This window comes from Suncus etruscus, chromosome 11, assembly GCF_024139225.1.
Source record: "Suncus etruscus isolate mSunEtr1 chromosome 11, mSunEtr1.pri.cur, whole genome shotgun sequence".
Taxonomy (NCBI): domain Eukaryota; kingdom Metazoa; phylum Chordata; class Mammalia; order Eulipotyphla; family Soricidae; genus Suncus; species Suncus etruscus.
In genome coordinates, this window is record NC_064858.1 from 18,213,487 (window position 1) to 18,236,017 (window position 22,531).

A 22,531-nucleotide genomic window follows, 5' to 3' on the forward strand; every position below is an offset into this window, starting at 1 on the left:
GGGGCTGAAGCTTATGAGGAAGCAGCTAACAGGGCAGCTGGGTCTCACCTGGATAAGAAGGGGGCTTGCAGGGCAGTGCTTAGCCAAGCAATGCCTAATCCAGCAAAGCAAAGAAACTGGCGGCCAGACAGACTCTCCAAGACACTTGTCCATGCTCCCAGGACGCCGTGCCCCTTAAGAGCCATGGGAGAGGGGTCATCATGCCATGGCCATGGCCCCTCCTTGCCTTCCAAAGCAACTTTCCCAGTTGTCTCTCGGTGGCCAGGGCCACGCAGGTCATTTGGGAAGTGGAAAGATCCAGGACGCTGGTTTGGGGCATCCAATCTGGCCTCGCCACCCTTCATGCGCCCTGCCAGCCCCTTCCAGGCGGGGGTGCGGCGGGGGGACCGCGCCGGGCTCCGATTGGCCGCGCGCGCCAGGCCCCCGCCAGCCAGCCGGGGGGCTGGCAGTGGTGCCCGCGGCTCCTGGCACAGTCGGGCGGGCACTCTAAGCTGCGCGCCCCGGCAGAGAGAGAGACAGAGTGTCTGTCGGTCGTGCGCCCCAGGCCGTGCGCCCCCGCGGCGTGGCGCGCGCGCGGGTTCGGTGCCAGGCGGTGGCGGCGGGCGATGGCTGCGGGCACCGCGGGGCTGGCCTGCGGGTAAGGCGGCGCCACCATGAGTTTGCGGCGGGAAGACGGCGTGAGCAGCCTGTGCCAAAAGGCGCTGCACATCGTCAACGAACTGTGCTTCGCGGGCCAGGTGGAGTGGGAGCGCTGCGCCGGCATCTTCCCGCCCGAGCGCGGTGGCCAAGGAGGCGCCTCCAGCACAGGTGAGTCCAGGGAGCGGGGACCGTCGTTGCGGGGTGTCCGGACGCCCGGGGTCCCCCGCGGCCACCTGTGGCTGGAGCAGCTGCGTGAGGTTCCCCGCAGAGCCGCTGGGGCGCACGTGGTGGTCGCCGCTAAGTTTCGGGGGGGGGCCGCTGTCATGCTGGGCTGGGACCCCCGCTGGCTCTGCTTTCGCCCCTCCGCGAGGATCTGGGGGGGCGCGCGTGGAAGCCGGGCCCTGAGATGTGCCGCAGGGCTCCTCTGAACCAAAGGCGGGATGCGCGGAGCCCTGAGAAGTTGGGATGTCAAGGCTGCTTTTCCCCCTTACACAAGCAGGGTGTGAGTATGGAGGGGCGCTTGGCTGGGGGGCTCCTGTGCAGACCTACCCGGTGTCCCCAGTTTCTGCATGCTCGGCGCCCGCGCGTCCTTCTGCAATTCAGCGACCAGGGTCGCCAGGCAACAGGTGCGTGCGGGCGGAGGGCTGCGGGCGCGGGGACACTCAGGGACCCCGCTTTAGGACAGATAGGCAATCGCGGGGGTGCACCTTTACAGATGGGATCCTTGGAGTCCCCAAACCAGGGACCCTATAGGATCTGAGTCAGACAGACCCGCCCAGAGCCCTGTCCTGGGCCCATCCCCCAAATGCCACCTGACTTCTATGAAACCCCCAAGCAGGCCTTTCCCGAGTTCCGCAATGACTGCAGGGGGGGCTGTTGAGGAGAAGCTGCCAGAGCCCTAAAGAGTCCCTCCAGTAGAGTCCGATATGCAGTGGACACACTTAGGACTCTTGCAGACAACCCCTAAGAAGAGACAGGAGACAGGTTGGGGGTCAAGGGGACAGCAGAAAAGCCACCTCAACACCCTCCCACGGGTGTTTACCACACTCCACTAGCTCTCAGGGTCCCCTAAAAATAAGAGTGTCCAGCTTCTTTCTCACTGCCCTGCAGACAGTTCCCGCTCTCTGAGCCTGTATGGAGGAGACATCCTATCCTTCTCAGGCCTCTGGATTGTTCCCCTAGGAACAAAGCTCCTGACAGAAACACCAAAACTAGAGTATGGTGTCTGTCTCCCCTTGACAAGGACATCCTTAGCACATGGGGGGACTTAGCTGAGCGTGAACAGCACCCATGTGCTGGAGTCTGAGCTGTGACATGTGACAGAGGACCTACATACAGGGAGTCTGAGCCGTGTAACATGTGACAGAGAACCCAAGCCCTTAGCAGGGTGGAGTCTTGTCAGCTGCCTCTCCAGGTGCTGATGTTTAAGACTGTTTAAGTCACATATGCCACCTGTGACTTGAAGTACTTCAGTACATCAGTAGAGTCATTCTCTCAGACCAGCAGGTCCCAGGGGACTTTCAGTCTCCTCACCTGTTAGTCCCTGTTAGGGCACCAGTTCATCACCCCCCCACTGTTCTGTTGAGTGACTGACTACCCCTCACCCTGGCACCACCATGCCTATCCTTACTGGCCTATCTAGACTAGGACTTTGTGGACTGTTGTTTGTGACATGCAAGTGTCACCGAGGACACAGGTGCTCTTTGCCTCTGTCCATCAGTGCTCCCTGCCTGGTAAAAAGTTGTCAAAGTTACAGTGTCATTCAACAGCTCTGGCTGTTCAGATGCCTTCAATTGGATGGGGAGGGCAATTCAAGTCGTGCCAGCTCGTCAGGTTGCATGAAAAAAGCACCAGTCAGGACAACACTGAGTCAGCCTCCTCATCCTCCAAAGAAAGGCAGCTACTGGTTGCCATCCTGGCAAGGATAGTCAGCAGTGACCAGCCCTGCTGTTGGCGCTCTTAAAATGTTTGCAGAGTGAGAACCGTCTGACCTTGTGACCTTTTAGTCCCTGCTCCCCCTGCCCCAAACATGCTACTGGCTGGTCACCACATTTGGGGAAAATGTGGTTTCTGGAACACCGTGTCCATGGATGACCACCAACATCTGCTAAATTCACAGTTTGATCACAATTCTACTGTTTAACTTCACTGTAAGTATTTTAGGCATCTAAGTCATCAGTGTTCTAATTTTTCATTTCCTAAAAAAAAGATTTCATCTGAAACTAAAAACTCGGCCACAAAAAAAAATTGAACAAATCCTTGCCTATCACCATTGTGTTCTTTTGATGTGGAATGAGTGGGATCTGGCAAATAATTTCACTGGAGTTGTTTGTCTGGTTAAAGAGATGGCTGAATTTTTTAACTGCATCATGCATTTCCTGAGATTGCAGCATTTTGAATCTTTTGTGAGAGTGGACTTCCTAGGTTTCTCTACAAAGCAAATGATTACTTAATCTAGTTTCAATTTAAGGATTTCTATATGCCTCAGAACCTCAGATTCTCACACAGTCAAATGCATGTGAAAAGTGACTATTTAGAAACAGTTTTGCTGTGACATTGGGCAGGAGAAGACAGGAACTGGAGGGGTCTGGCAGGGTACAATGTGGCTTTCTGATCTTGCTCCTCTGTGAGCCAGCACTGCCTCTAGTCTGGCTCCACAGGCCATTCAGCTCAGATGGTGCTTCTCTCTGTTCAGTGCAGGTGGGGCGCCCCCACCCAATGTTAAGGTCACAGCAGTACCTTCCTCTTGAGACAGCCCCATTTGGGCTGGGTTGCCCAGTGTCTTTTTTATTAACCCTTTTGTTTTTCTCATAACACATGTTCAGCTCTGTATTTTTTTCTTCATGAGAATGCTTCTAAAATCTGGCTCTCCTATTTTTATTTTATTCCATCTCACTCATATCCCATGTATTTTTAATTATTCCTCATTATAATTTTGAAGAGTATTTGGGTGACATCTGTGATCATTTACAAAAGAGTTGTTGTTGAGGGTTTTTTTTATTGAAACCATTGTGATCTGCAGAGTCCTTCATAGTTGAATTACAAATATACAGTGAGTCAGGGCCATTCCCATCACCAGTGTCAACCTCCCTCCACCAATGAACCCAGAGTGCATCCTATACCACTACCCTTTGCCCCCTAGCCTGCCAGTATAACAGGCCTAGAGTTGAGGGGATAAAATTCGAGCAGAAGAAAAGTATTCTCTTGTTTTGCTTAAAGGAATTTCCAATGCCAATGATTTGTATCTTGAAATTATCCTCATATTCTTCCTATCTGCTTATTCTGCTGATAATATCAATGAAATTAGTAGGCTATAAGCTCTTTGAGGGCCACGAATTCTTTACCCTCTCACCTTTATTATTTAGGAAAATTGCTGCTACCTACAAGAGTCCTAGTAAAGACTGAATGATTGAATAAACAGAGTTTCCTCCATACGGCTGTTTCCTTGGTAGTGAAGGGAGAGGTTGAACACCTAAATATTATGTCTGAAAGTCATCTGTGTTCATTTCTTTAAGTCTGATCCAGTGCTCACTATGGATACGCACACAGACCATATGTGTGAGGCAGAAACAAGAGTACCTGAAGTTTTATAACAAGAATGTAACACACAGTCCTAGGAAACAGTTGTACTGGGCATGCTCAAGATAGGTTAGGACCCAAGACAATCTAAGCTGTAGTTTTTTGATCATGGGAAGCAAAATTTTTTTGGAATTCACATTGCCGTTAGTCATTTAATTTGGAACTAGAAATTCTTTGAAGGCAGAAGTTAGCAACTTACCCTGGAATTTCAACTAGTTATTGGCAGAACTTTGGTTAGGACCCATACTTCTGTCCTGGCCTGAAGACTACCCAGAGAAGGAATAAGCACCAACCCAGGGCATGAGGAGGGTTCAGGTACAGTATGAAGGAACACCCCTGTCTTCTCAGGTGCTCAGAGAACCTGGGGGCATCCTCAGGGCCTCTTCTATTTGAGGTCCTTATAAGATCAGTTTTCATTATAAGCTGATACTTTCCTGTGCTCATAAATAAAACTTTAAGACATGGGCATAATATTTTGAATTTTTTTTATAAACATGGACTTGGAGGAAGGATACACTAAAACTGTATTTGTTTTCTTTTACTACCACCTTTGGCTCTCTAAGTTGACTAAAAGTGAAACCCATAGCTTATGAGCCATCAAATATAGAATGCCACTGTGGCAAAGAGCTGAAAGTCCCCTGTCAAGGAGCCCCCAGGACTGTGGTATGGCTGTGTCTAATAGTACTTCAAGCAAGGAGAGTCATTTGCAGAAGGCATGAAGCACTTTGCTTACTGCTGGCTCAGAGCAGACCAGCTCTGTGGTCGGTAGCTGTGTAGTACAGGGCAGGCCTGTGGCAGAGTCCCTGAAGGAAGGAATGCAGAGTAGGGGACCCTTCCTCCTCATCACACTGGATGCCCCAGACTCTGAGGGTGAATAAGCCACATGAGCATGACTTAGGTAGATAACCAGAAAAGAGTGTGGATGGAGTGATGTAGGCAGGTATCTTGAAACCACATCTGCAGAGACAGACGGGTAAATACAGATGCACATATAGGAGCATAGCCAGGGCCAGACACAGGAGCAGTGCACGGAACTGAAGTCTGGACACAGAGAACCAGGGCAGGGGACAAGCCATGGGGCACAAAGGAAGCTGGAATGAACAGTTTCCCCCTCAGGCAATCTTGAAGCTACTATTGCATTGCAATTCTGGTAGTGAGTTTAAAACACTACAGTCATGTTTTACACCCTTGTGAGAGTCATTTGCTTGCATTATAGACCTGTTGTTATCTGGCCAGACCTGGTATCTCCCATCTTTCTTCTTCCTGAGCTCTGTTTCAGCAGCCACTGGGAACAGTGCAGAATCACCAATTGTGCTTCCTTGTGGTACAGTAAGGGAGGGCCAATTGGACTGAAAGGTAGACTGAGCATGGTGCACTGTGTTTGCAAGTGTGCATTTGGCACCTGGGTGGCATTGTGCCCCTGTCCCAGGGCCATTGGTGAAAGCTAAGGTGACCAACTTAACAACAGTGTGGATCAGCCTGCAACCATGGAATCTAACCCACATTCTCATGTCAGAACAGAGTACATATTTTTTGTCTAGGTTTGTATGTCTAACACCATATCAAGAACCATATTTAATTGAATCTAAGATGCTACTACTTATAGAAGGTATTCCACTATTTTATATGCTACCAAAGAATAATAAAGAATGTCAAGATCTGGGGCTGGAGCAATAGTGCAGTGGTAGGGCATTTGCCTTTCATGGGCTGATCCAGGACAGATCTTGATTCAATCCCTGGTGTCCCATATGGTCCCCCAAGCCAGGAGCAATTTCTGAGTGCATAGCCAGGAGTAACCCTTGATCGTAAACAGATGTGACCCAAAAACAACAACAAAAAAAAAGATTTATATAATGGAGCAATAGTACAGCAGGTAAGGCATTTGCCTTGAATGCAACCAACCAAGGTTCTATCCTCAACATCCCATATGGTCCCCTGAGCATTGGCAGGAATAACCCCTGAGCACCACTGAGTGTGGGCCCCTTCCCCCAGAAATATCAAGATTTAATATGAACAGAGACTTTGCTCTAACATGAAAATCTTACTTTACCCTTACAGGCGGGCTCCATTAAAGTTTAATGGAACATAATTTTGAACATATATAAATATTAAATGGAAAGGTTAGTTAGATAGTACAAGGATTAAGACACTAGCTTTGTACATAGCCAATTCATGTTTTATCCTTGGCACTGTATATATGCTGTAAGTGGTTTCTGTCCTACAGTCATCAATGAGATTTCAGTGAATCCACTTTAGAGAGAGTGGGTTGCATGGATGGTGAAATATGAAATATAAAATAAATGAAACCACACACAGAGAATGTGGGGTCAACACGTTTCTGGCAGGAGTGTGTCTGTAAAAATTCTAAGTTACAAGAGAGAAGGTTACACTCAAGGTAACTCTTTGCAAGCTTACTTCAAATGCAAAATCAGAACGAGGAAGAAGCAGGAAATATCTAGAAACTTGATCTTCCTGGGCAGGACTCCATTGTTTTAGGGGTCAATAAAGGAAAGAGCCAATAGCCCAGGGGTCTGCTCTCTGGCTTTGCCCTTGACTACCAGAAACTGCAGCTGCAGGGACATATTTGAAAAAGAGAAAAAACATTGTCTTTGCTTTTCAGGCTAACTATATCCAGAAAAGGGGTACCCTTAGTAATCTTTGATGCTGGAATTTCTAAGCCAAATTATTTGATAGAGGCCACAATTTTGCCTCAAATTTACAAAGGAGAGAAGCCAAATAATGACCGAAATGTAATGCCATGCATCTCTTCGGAAATTCCTCAACCATCCATGCAGGGGAAAAAGGCATCCACAGCGGGCCTTTTGAGGAACCCCATGGGGTTTATTTCAGTTCTCTCCACCAGAAAAATCTGAGGATACATCTGGTGGGCTGAGTTCCCCTAAAAGTTTATGTATATGTGGCATATATAGTCTCCCAAACCTTGCCAGGAGTGATCCCTGAGCATAGAGCCAGGAGTAATTTCTGATCACTAAGGGTGTGACCTAAGAATACCCTTCCCCCAAAATAAAGCAACCCTAAAACAGGTAGGATCAAATCAAAGGCCTGAGTCATGACCTCCATATGACTTTCAGACCCAAAATTTGGAATGCCTGTTTCTCTTCGGGGTTGGCAGCGCTGCAGGAAGGTACAGGCCTTGGCACACTACCCCAAATTAACTAACTTGGAACCTGGGGATATCTCCAACATCCCATTCAGTCTGGACCCATCGTGGGGAGCAAGTGGTATATTTGCTATTAAACAGTATTCTCTTCCCTCCATACAAATACATGGACCCTATGACTTCCATGTTTTTCTGGCATCAGTGCATATGCCCAGGACATCACAACTGGAACTTGACTGTTGATAACCATATTCAAAGACATGTTCTGATCCAGAACATGCATGACAGCATTCAGAAAAGCCTCATCAAAGGAATTAAGCAGGGTATCAACAGCCCCTGACACTTCAGGCACCACCATTAGAAAGGAGATGACCAGGGGCTGCAAGCTTGATCCGGAAATGGTCTTGTACACATGAAAGGAAGCCTTGCTTCCTCACCTCACTGTCAGGTTTTTTCACTCAGCAAAACCTACTGCTTCAGCTGGGATCCTGCTGAAATTCTGGAAGGAAAAGAGATGTTCCTCAAAGAGAAATATTCCTATTCTCACTGTGGGGTGGTGCAGTCACCAAAGGAAGATCTGATCACAGAAGTGACATCTGATCACAGGAGTTTGTTCTGACCATGGAGTTATGCCCGACAACAGAAGTGATAGCTGACAATGGGAGTGATATCTGACAATGGTAATGAGAGATGGCCATGGAGTGAGAGCTAACAACAGGAGAGCTGACTACAGGAATGAGAGCTGACCAGAGGAGTTAAGGAGTAATCACAGGAATGAGCACTGACCACAGAGTGATGTCTGACCACGGGAATGAGGTCTGACCAGAGTGAGAACTGACCATGGACAGGAGAGATAACCAGGGGAGTGAGGTTTGATCAGTGGGGATGGGGGCTGACCATAAGAATCAGAGATGGCCACAGAGTAAGTAGTGAGGTCTGACCATGTGAGAGAGAGCTAATCGCAGAAGTGAGTCAATCATGGGAGAGTTTAACTACTGGAGTGAAGGATGACCAGCAGGAGTGAGAGGACCATAGGAATAAGCTGACTGTAGGAATGATGCCTGATTGCAGGATTGAGGAATGACCACAGGAGTGAGATACCATGAGTGAGGTCTGAATATGGGAGTAAGGACTGACTAGGTGAGTGATTTTTGACTATGGGAGTGAGAGACGACCACAGGAGAGCTACCCATGGCCATATGTCTGACCATAGGAAACTGGCTGAGGTCTGACTCAGACCTGGGTGGTCTCAGCACTCAAGTATACAGCACTGAATCCCCTTCTCTTTACTACATAGTTGAACAGTGGTAACTTAATACCCTGTTTGAAGAGAAGAGATTGAGAGCATTGGGAGAAGCAAGCAGAGGTAGCAAGCAGGCATGTCCTGAGTACATGGGACTTTAGAGAAAGAGAGAACAGTGAGAGGAAGAGAAGTTTCCTTCACTTCTCTCTTCTCCAGCCACAGCAGTTTGGTTCATAATGGTAGAAATCCGAATTATTCTCTAGAATGGGAGCAATAGTATATGAATTGGACACATTGTCACTCCAGAGGTGACTCCAAGTTCCCCTTTCAGCAAAGCACCTACAGTCACCTGGCTGGTAATAAGGTACCAATAAACTAAGGGCTTGGGGTACCCCTGGGCTGAATGAGAATTCCTGAGGATATAGATGTTTATGTATTTCAAAAGTGAACTCCAACCTTAAGATGTTAAAGATGCAGAAAGACCTAGAAGATCTTGGTGTACCCACTACTGACCTTCCTCCTGCACCTGAGCCATGCAGCTTAGACCTGATGTTCTGGACGCTTCAACCTATTTTTTTCTGACATGTCCTCCCTGATAAGTAGGCAGCACTAGGCTTGTTTCTGAGTGTTGAGCTGTGTGGTTGTCCTGGGTGACAGGAAGCGTCAGGGTGGACAGCGGGTGGGGGCACTCGCGCAATCCAGTATGTAATCAAACTGGAGCCAAGTACTTCACAACCTGATTATCTTGCAGCCTGATCTAATTTCTGTTCATTCCATTAGCTCTCAGTTTCACTTGCATAGGATGGTTCCCCTGGCACCGAACTCACCAACTATGCCCCTTACAGGGAGCCACTGCATCGTTCCTTCACCCTGGACTATTCATCCCCTTTATCTATCCCCTCACTCTCTCCCCCTGAATGCCTTGTGATCTCTCTCCTGTGACTTCTCCCCTGTGACCTCTCTACTATGGTTCTTTCTTGTCCTCCCTGCCCTTTCCTTGCAGTGGTACTGAGAGTGAAGATCTGGGCATGCTTGATTTTCTCCAGGACTCATCTTTTAGCTCTGCCCCAAGGAGGGCCACAGGGACTTGGCCACTTGGGAAGGCCACTTTGCTTCTCTGTACCACAAAGCAATGGCATGTTGGGAAATGTTAAAAAGGGAGACCAAAGTCTCTGTCCACATCTAAGCAAATGTCCTCCCTCCTGAGCTAGGCTTCTCTTCTCTTCATCCTCTTCTACCTAACCCAGCAGCAACTACAATGTAAGCCCAGCTCTCTGAGGTCCCCTGCCTGCATTTCTCTAAGCCCAGCTCCCCGGGGTCCCCTGCCTAGACTGTCAGTCACAGAGTACCCTGCTTGGGCCCCAGCAGCCCCATTTGCAGATGTCAGAGCTGACTCTGCACTGTCTCCTGGTCGTCTCCTGTCTTACATATCTTGCATTAATGTGGCTCAGTTGCGTGCCCCAGTGTCCAGCTCCCCAGTGCCACCTGCCCCAACTTCATTTGCTTCCTAGAGAAGTCCTTGGTATCCCCTGGATTCACTCAGAGCAGCTTCTGTCACTTGGCCTCCAGACTCACCAGTGACATGCTCGGCACAGCAACGGACTCACCCTGAGAATATGCTGACCTGGCCCTTTTGTGCTCTTCCACTTCTGACACCATTTCCCTCTCCAAGAGCCACCTACTGCAGCCTCCTACTCCTACAGATTCGGGGCTCCTCTTGCCAGGCACAACCCATGAGGGGTTCCCCATGAACCTCTTTGGAAGAAAGGCTCTCCCTGGAGCCAGCCACAGCACCCCATTCCTTTCACCTACACACATGCAAGGTCTGCTATGCCTGCTCTGGCCTGTCTCCCTCACACCCCTTGTCTCCCGCACCAGGTATGTCCACAAACCTAATACATATAACAGATGTATAATCACATACTCACAGTCACACAGACTCACTCACATATTCACTCAAACCCATTCATTCACACTCAGCACTAGTACACACAGATACATTCACACTTGCATATCCACATACAAACACATACATTCACTGACACACTCACACATTCACACTCATGCATACACTCACATACTCTCAAACATTCATACTTATACATACATTCTTATGCATATACTCTCTTACATTTACACAAACATATTTCCTTCTCACACACTCATATATGCACATTCACACACCATACTCTATTCACTCCTCACAGGGCGATGTCCAACTTCTCCCTACTGCCTGATAGGGAACAAGTATGAGACTTTGGTACCGTCAGGTATCTGATGCTTTCTGTGACCTTCTGCTGACCTGGGGTTAGTGTACCTCAGTTTTCCATTATGTGTCCCTTCAGTACTGAAGGGATCTCCAGGAGAAAGTTTTCCTGCAGCCTGCACTTACCTCAGGGGCTGCCCCCACTAGGATAGTGCCCCTGAATACAAAATGTTACAGGGAGAAGGGAACATCTCATTGGCCTCCTGAGCACTTGCACAGAGTTGGCAGCAGGCAGTTTTGTGACTCTTTCAAAGAAACTTAGACAACAAAGCCTTTTGGGTCTGGGGGACCATACCAGATTATGTTCCGGGGTTACTCCTGGCTCTGTGCTCAGAAATCATTGCTGGCAGGCTCAGAGGACCATATGGGATATTGGAGACCGAACCCTGGTCAGCCTTATACAAGGCAAATGCCTGATTCATTGTGCTATCGCTCGGCCCCAGTAAAGTATACAAGCAGAGGATGGTTTCAATCCATCGACCTCTGGGTTATGGGCCCAGCACACAGTACAACTCTGCTACCACATTTAGACAGCAAAGCCTTAAGTACTTGGAGACCTTAACAATGAAGGTGTGCATGTATAATACCGGGGGGGGGGGGGGCGGGCAATGAATCATTGAGGTTGAAGCTGACACTTCCTCACACAGATTGTTTGCAGTGCTGCAGATTCTAGAAACTACAATGGTGAGAAAAACACTGAAGCAGGGGCATGTGACCAGTCAGTGACAATATATCCACTCCTCATTTGCACATGCCATCAGTCTAGTTTCAAGACAAGAAGGTAGAAAGTCATTCTTAAAACGTGGAGATTTGGGACATTGGTGATGGGAATGTTGCACTGGTGAAAGGGGGGGTGCTCTTTACATGACTGAAACCCAACTACAATCATATTTGTAATCAAGAAGTTTAAATAAAGATATTCTTTTTAAAAAAAAATAGTGTAGATTGGCAGTATCATAGGGTACAGAGGTAGCAAGCTGACCAATAGCAGCCCCTAACACAGAATGTGTCCCATCTGCACACAAGCAATAGGCAGAAGCCTTCCATGCCCTCAGAGCCCCAAAGCAGCTGTGGAAAGAATGGCCTCTCCTGGAATCAGTCCACCCCAGGGTCCTCTTGGAAAATAAGTAGCGAGTGCAATAGTCACTTCAGTATGCTCACACCTCCCTTGTCATTCTCTGCAGATATCTCTGTCAGCCTTCTGGCTGTGGTGGTCAGCTTCTGTGGGCTGGCCCTACTCCTGGTGTCCCTGTTTGTCTTCTGGAAGCTGTGTTGGCCGTGCTGGAGGAGCAAACCTGTGGCAGCCCCTGAAGGTGCTCTCCCACCCAGCACCCCCACCGAGGTATTGGGCACAGAAGAAAAGAAGAAGGAGTTCCAGGAAGATGGGAAGGTGGAGCAAAGAGTCTTGGAGCCGGCCATCAAGATCAGCCACACATCCCCAGATATCCCTGCAGAGGTGCAGACAGCTCTCAAGGAACACCTGATCAAACATGCCCGTGTGCAGCGGCAGACCACCGAGCCCACGTCCTCATCCCGGTGAGAGCGTCCCAGACATGTGTGTGTGTATGTTTGCAGGTGTGCACATGTGTATCTACAAGGCCCTAGAGAAAGAACCTTGGTGAGAGGAGACGACTTTGGTTCAATGAGAGGGGCATAGAGAGGGTAGCTAGATCCACAGAAGATAGGACATGAAAGGGGAGTGAGAACAGAGCAGCACATCAACACACCCCATTAGGCATGGTAGCACTGAGGGCCTGGCCCCCCATGATGCCCATGTGGTAGGGCTGGGGAATCCTGTGTATTCAAGGCTGAAGCTAGCTGCTCTTGGAACCCCACCCCCAGGAAGTGTGTTTGCAGGCATGTCCTGATCCCTCTTGCATTCAGGATTACTGCTGAGTGTGGAAACGCACCAGCCAGCAGCCCCAGACCTCTCTCTCAGTCCGTCCAAGAGCATCTAAGGCAAGGAGAGGGGGGCACCCAGGAAGTCCCCAGAAAAGCACTGTTCCAAGGCTGGGTAATAGGCAGCAGGGCTAGCAAGGCCATCACCTATTTTGCCAAGCAGGTCAACTATCCCCATATTTCCCCTAGTACCTCACTCCAAGGACAGCTGGTAGCCCTTAAGGACACCAGACTCAGAGTTCTACAAAATATGAGCAGCAGAGTCAAGGGTACAGGACAGTTCTCTCTGCACTGGAAGGACCTTCTCCCACTATACATGGTGTGTCTGCTTCGTACATCCTTCTGCTGTGGCTAGCAGGGCCCATTCCAACAGCTGGTCAAGACCCAAGAGTCTACCATGTGTTTCTGTATGTTTTAATTTTGTTACTGAAGATGCTCAAAGCTCTGCTCTAGTCATGTTCTCTTGAGCAGTGGTTCAGTCATCTTAAATGTTAAATATGACCTACTACTACATGTCCATTTAAATTTGCTTACAGATATTTAACTATTACCATCCACTGCTTATAAGTTAATCTACCTTAAAATAATCTACTCAAAAAAAAAATAATCTACTCAGTATGATAGCTAAGATTGAGCATCAACCTACATGTCCAACTGTAGAATAAAATAATAAAGAGGCCCTTTGGATGGAGCTGGATGGTGATGGGATGAATGGAGGGGCCTTTCTCTGCCATCCCAGCACCATATGTCTCCAACCCCTTCCAGCCAGCAGGTGAGCAGGTTCAGGTAGAGGCAAGAAAATCACCCAGGTTCCAGGAGATATCAGCTTTATTCATGCCCCAGCCACCCCATGTGTGGCCTAAAAACCTTGCTGGATCCTTACTCAGCCCTGCATTCTTTTTTTTTTTTTTTTTTTTTTTTTTTTTTTTTTTTTTGGTTTTTGGGTCACACCTGGCAGTGCTCTGGGGTTATTCCTGGCTCCAGGCTCAGAAATTGTTGCTCCTGGCAGGCACAGGGGACCATATGGGGCGCCGGGATTCGAACCGATGACCTCCTGCATGAAAGGCAAACGCCTTACCTCCATGCTATCTCTCCGGCCCTCAGCCCTGCATTCTAACTTGTCTTTCAGCCATCTCTCCTGCTCCTTCTCCAACCTCATTCTATGCAAAATCCCCTTTTGCCCCTGAGGCCAAACCTTTTGTAACCTCCTCAAGACCCCTCCTAGAAATGGGAGGGTCTTTCTTCTAGGTAAAGTTACACAAAGAATGCGGGTGGGGTAACAATCTCCCCCTCCCTGAATATAAAACAAGAGTATTAAGCTTTTGTATTCCTGACTCCGCCTTTAACCAAAGGCGAGTAATATTCCCATAGCAACAAAATATAAAGTGAAAAATTAACATATTAGCCTTTGCCAAAAACATAACTTTTTCTGCAAAATACACCATACACCTGTAACTTAAAATGTTCTTAATGCTTTCTACCAAGCACTATCCTGGAACTTCCTAGTTCCTATACCTTACCTCTTAATGCTATTTAAAATCAAGCATTTTATTCTGGAACTTTCATGTTCCTATTATGCCATTTACCCATTTTTCTGGAACTTTTATGTTCCTATTATTTTATGTTCCTATTATTCCCTAAACACATAAGTACAAGAATACCTATACAGAACATACGTTTTGACAATAGGCTAATAAATCAAAAGACACAGTAAAACATTATGCCATCAGGAACAATAACTATGGAAAACAATAAAGCACATTTAAATTAGCAAGAAAATTACTTAGATCGAGAGAGACACCTGAAGCAAAGTTAGATGCAGGCGGTTTGAAATGAAATTTCTCAGTTGAGCTTCACAGTTACCTCCCCTAATTTTTTTAACTTTATTCCACCACCAAATTGTCCACAGAAATGAAATTTCTCAGTTGAGCTTCACAGTTACCTCCCCTAATTTTTTAACTTTATTCCACCACCAAATTGTCCACAGAAATGAAATTTCTCAGTTGAGCTTCACAGTTACCTCCCCTAATTTTTTAACTTTATTCCACCACCAAATTGTCCACAGAAATGAAATTTCTCAGTTGAGCTTCACAGTTACCTCCCCTAATTTTTTAACTTTATTCCACCACCAAATTGTCCACAGAAATGAAATTTCTCAGTTGAGCTTCACAGTTACCTCCCCTAATTTTTTAACTTTATTCCACCACCAAATTGTCCACAGAAATGAAATTTCTCAGTAGAGCTTCACAGTTACCTCCCCTAATTTTTTAACTTTATTCCACCACCAAATTGTCCACAGAAATGAAATTTCTCAGTTGAGCTTCACAGTTACCTCCCCTAATTTTTTAAAACTTTATTCCACCACCAAATTGTCCACATCCAATGGCAGACAAGTGGATCATGAAGATGTGGTACATATACACAATGTAATACTACAACGCTGTAAAAAGTATGCAATGTAATACTATGACACTGAAATCATGCAATTTGCTACAAAATGTAAGCTATCATGTAAAATGAAGACAGGATAATAAATACAGGATAACAACACATGTGGTAGTTAGACTATCTGGATAAGGGAATGCAATGGCTTAAAGGGGGGTGCCTATATCACCTTTGGCCCCAGAGAAGAAGGAAAGAATTAGAGTCGAGGGAAAAGGGAAAAAGATGAGACACAGTACATACGCTGAACTTCCTGTATTTTTATAGACTGAAGACAACAGTAAAACTTCTTTCGATCCTGAATACCATAAAAGTAGATCTTGCGTATTTCATAGATAAAACAGATTATAGATAAAAAGCATACATGTTTCAGAGAGAAGTGGATCATATATGCCTCATATGTGTCCCAGAGAGAAAAGTGAGTCTTACCTATCTCAAAGATAAATGTCTCAGAGAAAAAAGCAGAACATACATGCTTCAAATGCATCTCAGAAAAGTAAGTAATGTGTGTTTCAGAGAGAAAGGCTGATCATGTATATCAGATAAAGTGTATCAAACATAAAAGCAGATCACATGTGTGTTATAGATGTCTCAGAGAGAAAAGTGGATCATATATGTCTCAAATGTGTCTCAGGGGCCGGAGAGATAGCATGGAGGTAAAGCATTTGCCTTGCATGCAGAAGGATGGTGGTTCAAATCCCGGTATCCCATAAGGTCCCCAGAGCCTGCCAGGTATGATTTAATGAGCATAGAACCAGGAGTAACCCCTGAGCATTGCTGGGTGTGACTCAAAAACAACAAAAACAATGTGTCTCAGAGGGAAAAGAGGATCATGTGTGTATCAAAAAGAAAAACATACCATGCATGTCTCCAAGAGAAACATGAATCATATATGCCTCACATGTGTCTTAGAAAAGTGAATCCAGGGCCCGGAGAGATAGCACAGTGGTGTTTGCCTTGCAAGCAGCCGATCCAGGACCTGGTTGGTTCAAATCCCGGCGTCCCATGTGGTCCCCCGGTGCCAGCCGGGAGCTATTTCTGAGGAGACAGCCAGGAGTAACTAACCCCTGAGCACCGCCGGGTGTGGCCCAAAAACCAAAAAAAAAAAAAGAAAAGTGAATCCACTTTTCAGTGTCATAGAGAGAAAGGAGGATTATACATGCCTCAGACATGTCTGAAATAAAAATGGATCATGCATTCCTCCCATGTGTCCCAGAGAGAAAAGTGGATCTTATGCATGTCTCATATGTGTCTCAGAGAGACAGAATTTGGGTATATTGGACTCATTAAGAAATGGGTTGGACAAATGGGAGGAGATTGGACTTATTGGGAGTAGATTGAATAAATTGGGAAATGGATCAGATAGATTGGGGTGTGGATTAGATGGGGCATTTGTCTTCAGATTCTTTGGATCTTGCCAGACTCTTCCGATGCCTATGACAGCCACATTAAAAACACTTAGTGCAAAGAGTGGTGCAGGTCATGGCCCAGCCAGGTGTCAGAGTGGAAGAATTTGGTTCACGTGGATGCTGGAGGCCATAGTGGCCACAGCTATTCTCAGGTGATCACTGCAGGGATGGAGAAATGACTGTGGAGGCAGGTCAGCAGCTGGGAAAACAGGAAATATCTGGGTCTGGCTTTAGGAACCTAAGATTCGGGGGTTGGGGAAGCAGAAAGTACGGAACCTAGGGCCTTCAGTGCCTGAGGAAGCAGATGTGAGACACCCTCATGGTTGGACCTTGGCCTCTTTCCCCAGAGCAGACTCTGCTGAGAGGAGCTGGGGTGACCAGGGCTCATCGCCACCAAACAGGAACTATGAGGGGAGAGAGGAGCATGCACCTGGATACTGGGACCCCCATTCACTGGAACTTCCATTCCTGCAGCTGGGGGACATCTGAGGGATATAGTGGCTTCCAGAGTTGTACTTTCTCAGAATATCACCTCTCTCAGTCATCATGGGGCACAGATGACAACACAGGGACTTAAGCATGGGAGAAAAAGAGACATCAGTGAGTGCAGAGCATGTTCTACTTGGTGACTTGGCCCAGTGCTCTGTCTGCAACAGCACCAGACATCTTAGGGATCTCAGGCAAATGTTCCTTCTGTTTGTTAGGGTCGGGGCCTACACAGGTTTGAGGGGTGAGGTCAGGACCATCTCCTTGGCTGTTCTGGATTTGCAGTTATTTGTCTGGATTAAATAGCCACTTAGGCCACCATTCCCAAGGAGGAAGATGGGTGTTGTCATGGCAATAGAGTTACCGTGATTATTAAAGCTGCTCCTGACCCGCTTGCTGGGCATCTACGCTGTGATTAGGGCCCTCCTGGAGCAGAAGCATTGGTTCCTGCTGGAAGGGCCTTCACAGCTGCACAGAAAGGGGACATAGTGCCAAGAATCTGGTTTCCAGGACTGGGATGGCAGAGCAGACTTGAAATCTATGGGAAAGTTGAATGTCGAATTCTGGAGCTGGAAAGCAGAGCTGGACTCCTTGGGGCTCTGCACTCACAGAAAAGACTTCAGTCAAAAACTCCATGTCATGTCAGGAGAGTGATTTTAGCAGAACAGAATCTATATAGAATATTCAGAACTTTTTGGGAATGGAAACTATACTAAGTGGATTATAGTAAACTCTTAATATTCCCAACGGCATGCATTGCCTGTAATCCTATTTTTTGTTTTGATTTTGGTTTTGGTTTTGGTTTGGTTTTCTTGGGGGGCAGGGAGTTGGGTCATACCTGGCAGTGCTCAGGGGTTACTCCTGGCTCTGTGCTCAGAAATTGCTCCTGGCATGCTCGGGGAACCATATGGGATGCCAGATTTGAACTGCTGTCCTTTTGCATGCAAGGCAAATGCCTCACCTCCATGCTATCTCTCCGGCCCCAGTAATCCTGTTTTTTTTTTGTTTGTTTGTTTTTTTATTTGGTTTTTGGGCCACACCCGGTAACGCTCAGGGGTTACTCCTGGCTATGTGCTCAGAAGTTGCTCCTGGCTTGGGGGACCATATGGGACACCAGGGGATCGAACCGCGGTCCGTCCAAGGCTAGCGCAGGCAAGGCAGGCACCTTACCTTTAGCGCCACCACCCGGCCCCAGTTATCCTGTTTTTAATTCTGTTTTACTCTCATGCATTTGCTGGTGCTGTTCCCCTGGCTAAACAACTCACAGGATTTGGGGCTCACCCTGATCCCTAACATCGTCTGCTCTTAAGGCTCAGTCTCTTCCCAGGGTTCTCAACAATGGCTCATTTTTTACAAAAGCCATGACTTTAGATTTAGCCAGACTGTTGCCCACATTGAATTACACCCATTCCACAGCGGGATTGAGCCCAGTAAGTCAACACATATAAACAGGACACATCACAAGGGAACTCTCCCTGCACCCCAGAAAAATACAATTAGAGGTGCTGGATGTACCCCAAGTGGTTTTTGAGTCCACCTCAATGAGATATGATGAATCAAATGTTGAACCACACAAGGTTCAGTGCCCTACACACAGACCTGTTCACAGGTCACAGAGCAAGTTGGTCACATCCTGGTCATTCAGTGTAAGAATGTAGGATTCGAGTCCACCAGAGGCTACTTGCAGGAGCCCTGGTATGAGGAACTGTTTGGCCATGCACCCAGCATGACCCAGAGCAAACTGCTAGGAGTGGGTATATGCTGGCCTTCAGGGGACTGGCAGGGTCATTAGGCAAGGGGAGATAGTGCTGGCCTACATGACACAGGCAGAGCTGCTCAGAGTCGGGACACCATGAAATCATCAAGTAGGTACAGAGATGTGGAATGAAAGGCCACAGTACCAGAGATGCATCTTGGTAGTTTCCAGCTTCCAGAGAACTATGTCACCCCAAAAAAGGCCAATCAGTGTAGTAGTTTTCAGCAGACAGCAGAATGCAGTCAGGTGGCTAGACTGGAGGTGTGTCCAAGGTCCCAGTTTGTGCCAAAGCATTGGGGTAGAGGGTAAGAGACATGGCATAACCTGAGCTATCTTTGCCCTCCACCTGAGCCCAGATGGTGATTCTGTAAGATTCAATGTCATGTCTCACAGTCAAACCTAGGTACTAGAAACTTCTGCCTCGTCCATCCCAAGTCAACATGGACCCTACGTTGACAGGCAAATGTAGCTGTTATGGTTACATGTCCTTCCTCTCAGGAAATATTCCCTAAGTCATTGTCAGTTTCAGAAAATGAGTGCTTTCACCACTACTAAAGTCTGCACCAAGACCAGGTGGGGCCTTTGTCAGAAAGCGAAAGCTGATATTTGGGGGATAGCCTGTCTCTCACAGGACCTACCCAGGAACCTCACAGCTCACTTTCATGTTGAGCACTGCTACTCATTGTGTCTCTTTATGATTCATTAACCGGGAATTAGGTGAGAGGTATGTTTACATTGTGTGTTTCAGGCAGTTTTATCAGTCCCAGAAAATTTGTCTTTGAATTAGGTCCCTCTGATTTCTCTAAAATAGCTCTGTGCATGTATGTATACCTGTGGATGCCTCTTCTTAATGCAAACAAAATATGTTCATTATCCTGAGGGTGGGGAGAATTTTCTGCTCTAGTAGAACATATCAGTTACCTAGTTAATGAATTGTGTGTGCTTGTGTGTGCTCCTGTGTGCCTGTATGTTGTTTGCCCATGTATACCCCTGTGGGTCATATGCATGGATGCAATGTCTGCTGCATACATGTGAATATCATGCAATCCTGTGATCATGTGATTGTGTGCGTGGGCACACATTGTGCTTGTGTGTTTTATGTACATGTGTGCTTCTGTGTGCTGTGTTTACACATGTGTTCCTGGATACATTGTGTGTGTTCCTGTGGTTATGTGTGTTTCTATGGGTGTGCATCTATGTGTCCCTGTGTGTTGTGTTCATGCATGCACCTGTGTTGTATACATGTGTATGTTTCTCTGTGCTGCACTCATCTGTGTGTGGCTGCATCTGTGCTCCTATGTTCATGTGTGTGGTATGTGCTTGTGTGTCCCTGTGTATATTACACATCTGTGTCTGGTTGTGTGTTTGCATGTGTACATTGTGTGTGGGTGTGTGTGTATCTGTGTGCGTGTGTTTGTGCATGCAGCCACAACTCTTTCAGGAGACACCTGCCCCGGCAGATGCAAGTGTCCAGCGTGGACTTCAGTCCCGGCACGGAGCCCGTCCTGCAGCGAGGGGAGACCACCACGAGCATCGGCAGGATAAAGCCCGAGCTGTACAAGCAGAAGTCAGTGGACTCCGAGGGCCACGGGCTGGGAGACAAAGAGGTGTGCGGGAAGCTCAACTTTGCACTGCAGTATGACTATGAGAATGAGCTGCTGGTGGTCCGCATGATCCAAGCCTTAGACCTGCCCGCAAAGGATTTTACCGGGACGTCTGACCCCTACGTGAAGGTGTACCTCCTTCCCGACAGGAAGAAGAAGTTTCAGACCCGTGTGCACAGGAAGACCTTGAATCCCCAGTTTGACGAGACATTTCAGTTTTCTGTGGCCTATGACCAGCTCAGCCAGAGGAAGCTCCATTTCAGCATCTACGACTTTGACAGGCTCTCCCGGCACGACATGATTGGAGAAGTGGTTCTCGAGAATCTGTTCGAGGTCTCAGACCTGTCCAGAGAAGCCATGGTGTGGAAGGACATCCACGGGGCGACTACGGTGAGAAGGGGGTCCCTGGAGAAACATGGGTATCAGTGCCAGTGGAAGTGACTCAAGTGGGGACAGAAAGACCTCTGCTTCTGTAACATCTTCACACATGACCAGCACCCATACTCTCCTCAGAGTTAACCCTGGGTTTGATTATTTACTTTTGTTTGGGGCCACTCCCAGTGATGCTCAGGGCTAAATCATGGTACCTGTATGCAGGGATCACTCCTAGGGGGGCTCATGGGACTATATATGGTGCCAAGAATTCAATCTGAGTTAGCTATCTACAACTCAAGTATCCTTCCCGCCGTGCTATTGTTCCAGTCCCTGAGTTTATTAGTAGTGGTTTCTTCCTCACTTCAAGCTTAAAATGCACCTCAGGGGCCAGAGCAATAGTACAATAGGTGGGATATTTGCCTTGCATATGGCTAACCTAAGTCGAAATCTCTGGCATCCCATATATTGCCCAACATCATCAGGAGTTAATTCCTGAGTACATAGCCAGGAGTAAAACCTGAACATCACCAGGTGTGGATATAAAACAAAAAAATAAATAAATGCACCTCAGTGTTATTGGGGAAAGTTTCAGACCAGAGCAAGAGCTGCCTTCCACTCCCCAAGATGCCTCTAGTGAGTACAGATGGTTTGACAGGCACGAGACATGCAGTTTTCACTTTGAAGGGCTGAATTATGAAGTGATAATAGGCATTGGACTTTCCATTTTTGTTACCAGAGAGATAGAATGATGGGAAGCTTGCATAAAACCGAGCTGGGTTCCATCTCTGGCACTATATAGTGTCTCCCAGGCCCTTCAGAAATGTCTCCCAAGGCCCTCAGGAGCGTTCCCTGAGCACAGAGACAGAAGTAAGCACCAAGCATCAACAGGTGTGGCACAGACAAAAAATATATAAACACATATATTCTTTTGTTCTGTTTATAAAGCAATACTAAAAATGAGTTAAATACTAAAATGCTGTTGATTATCTATAATTTGGCACTTATGCATATTTTTAAATTAAGATTCAATACATTTAAATATTAAAGTTGTTTTCTCTGATTGTCGATATAATGTACTTGAATCTTTATTTTCTTCTTAAACTTACCAGGACCAATTACAGTGAACTAACAAACCTTCCAAAAAGAGACCATGACCTTCTAATCCCTCCGTCCAGAGTCTGATACCTAATATCTAGAGTCTGGCTGTATTCCATTCAAAGTCTGACTGTACCTACCATTCAGTATCTGGCTGTTGCCACCATCCAGATGCCTGGCTATACCACCCATCAAAAGTTTTGCTGTACCTCCCACCCAGAGTCTACTAACTATATCTACCATCCATATACAGAGTCTAATTGTCTCTACCATCCAGAGACTAGCTTTACCTACCAGAGTCTAGCTATGTCCCCTCTTAGAGCCATTACTATACCTACCATTCAGAATTTGACTGTGTTCCCATCAAGATTCTAGCTGTACCTACCATTAAGAATCTAACTTGTGGGGCTGGAGAGATAGCATAGAGGTAAGGCATTTGCCTTGCATGCACAAGGATGGTGGTTCGAATCCCGGCATCCCATATGGTCCCCTGAGCCTGCGAGGAGCAATTTTTGAGCATAGAGCCAAGGAGTAACCCTTGAGCACTGCCAGGTGTGACCCAACCCCCCACAAAAAAGAATCTAACTTGCCCTCATATAGAATTTGGTTGTACCCAC

General features: G+C 47.1%; 1 protein-coding gene across 1 annotated transcript in view; it reads left to right on the forward strand.

The window, feature by feature from the left end:
* The first annotated feature begins 653 nt into the window (after window positions 1-653).
* The window catches only part of SYT10 (synaptotagmin 10), a 31,409-nt gene continuing 9,531 nt past the window's right edge, over window positions 654-22,531 (forward strand). The window contains exons 1-3 of the mRNA XM_049783891.1: window positions 654-807; window positions 12,033-12,384; window positions 20,267-20,834. Of these exons, the coding sequence (XP_049639848.1) occupies window positions 654-807; window positions 12,033-12,384; window positions 20,267-20,834 (1,074 nt within the window). The remainder of the gene's footprint in view (window positions 808-12,032; window positions 12,385-20,266; window positions 20,835-22,531) is intronic.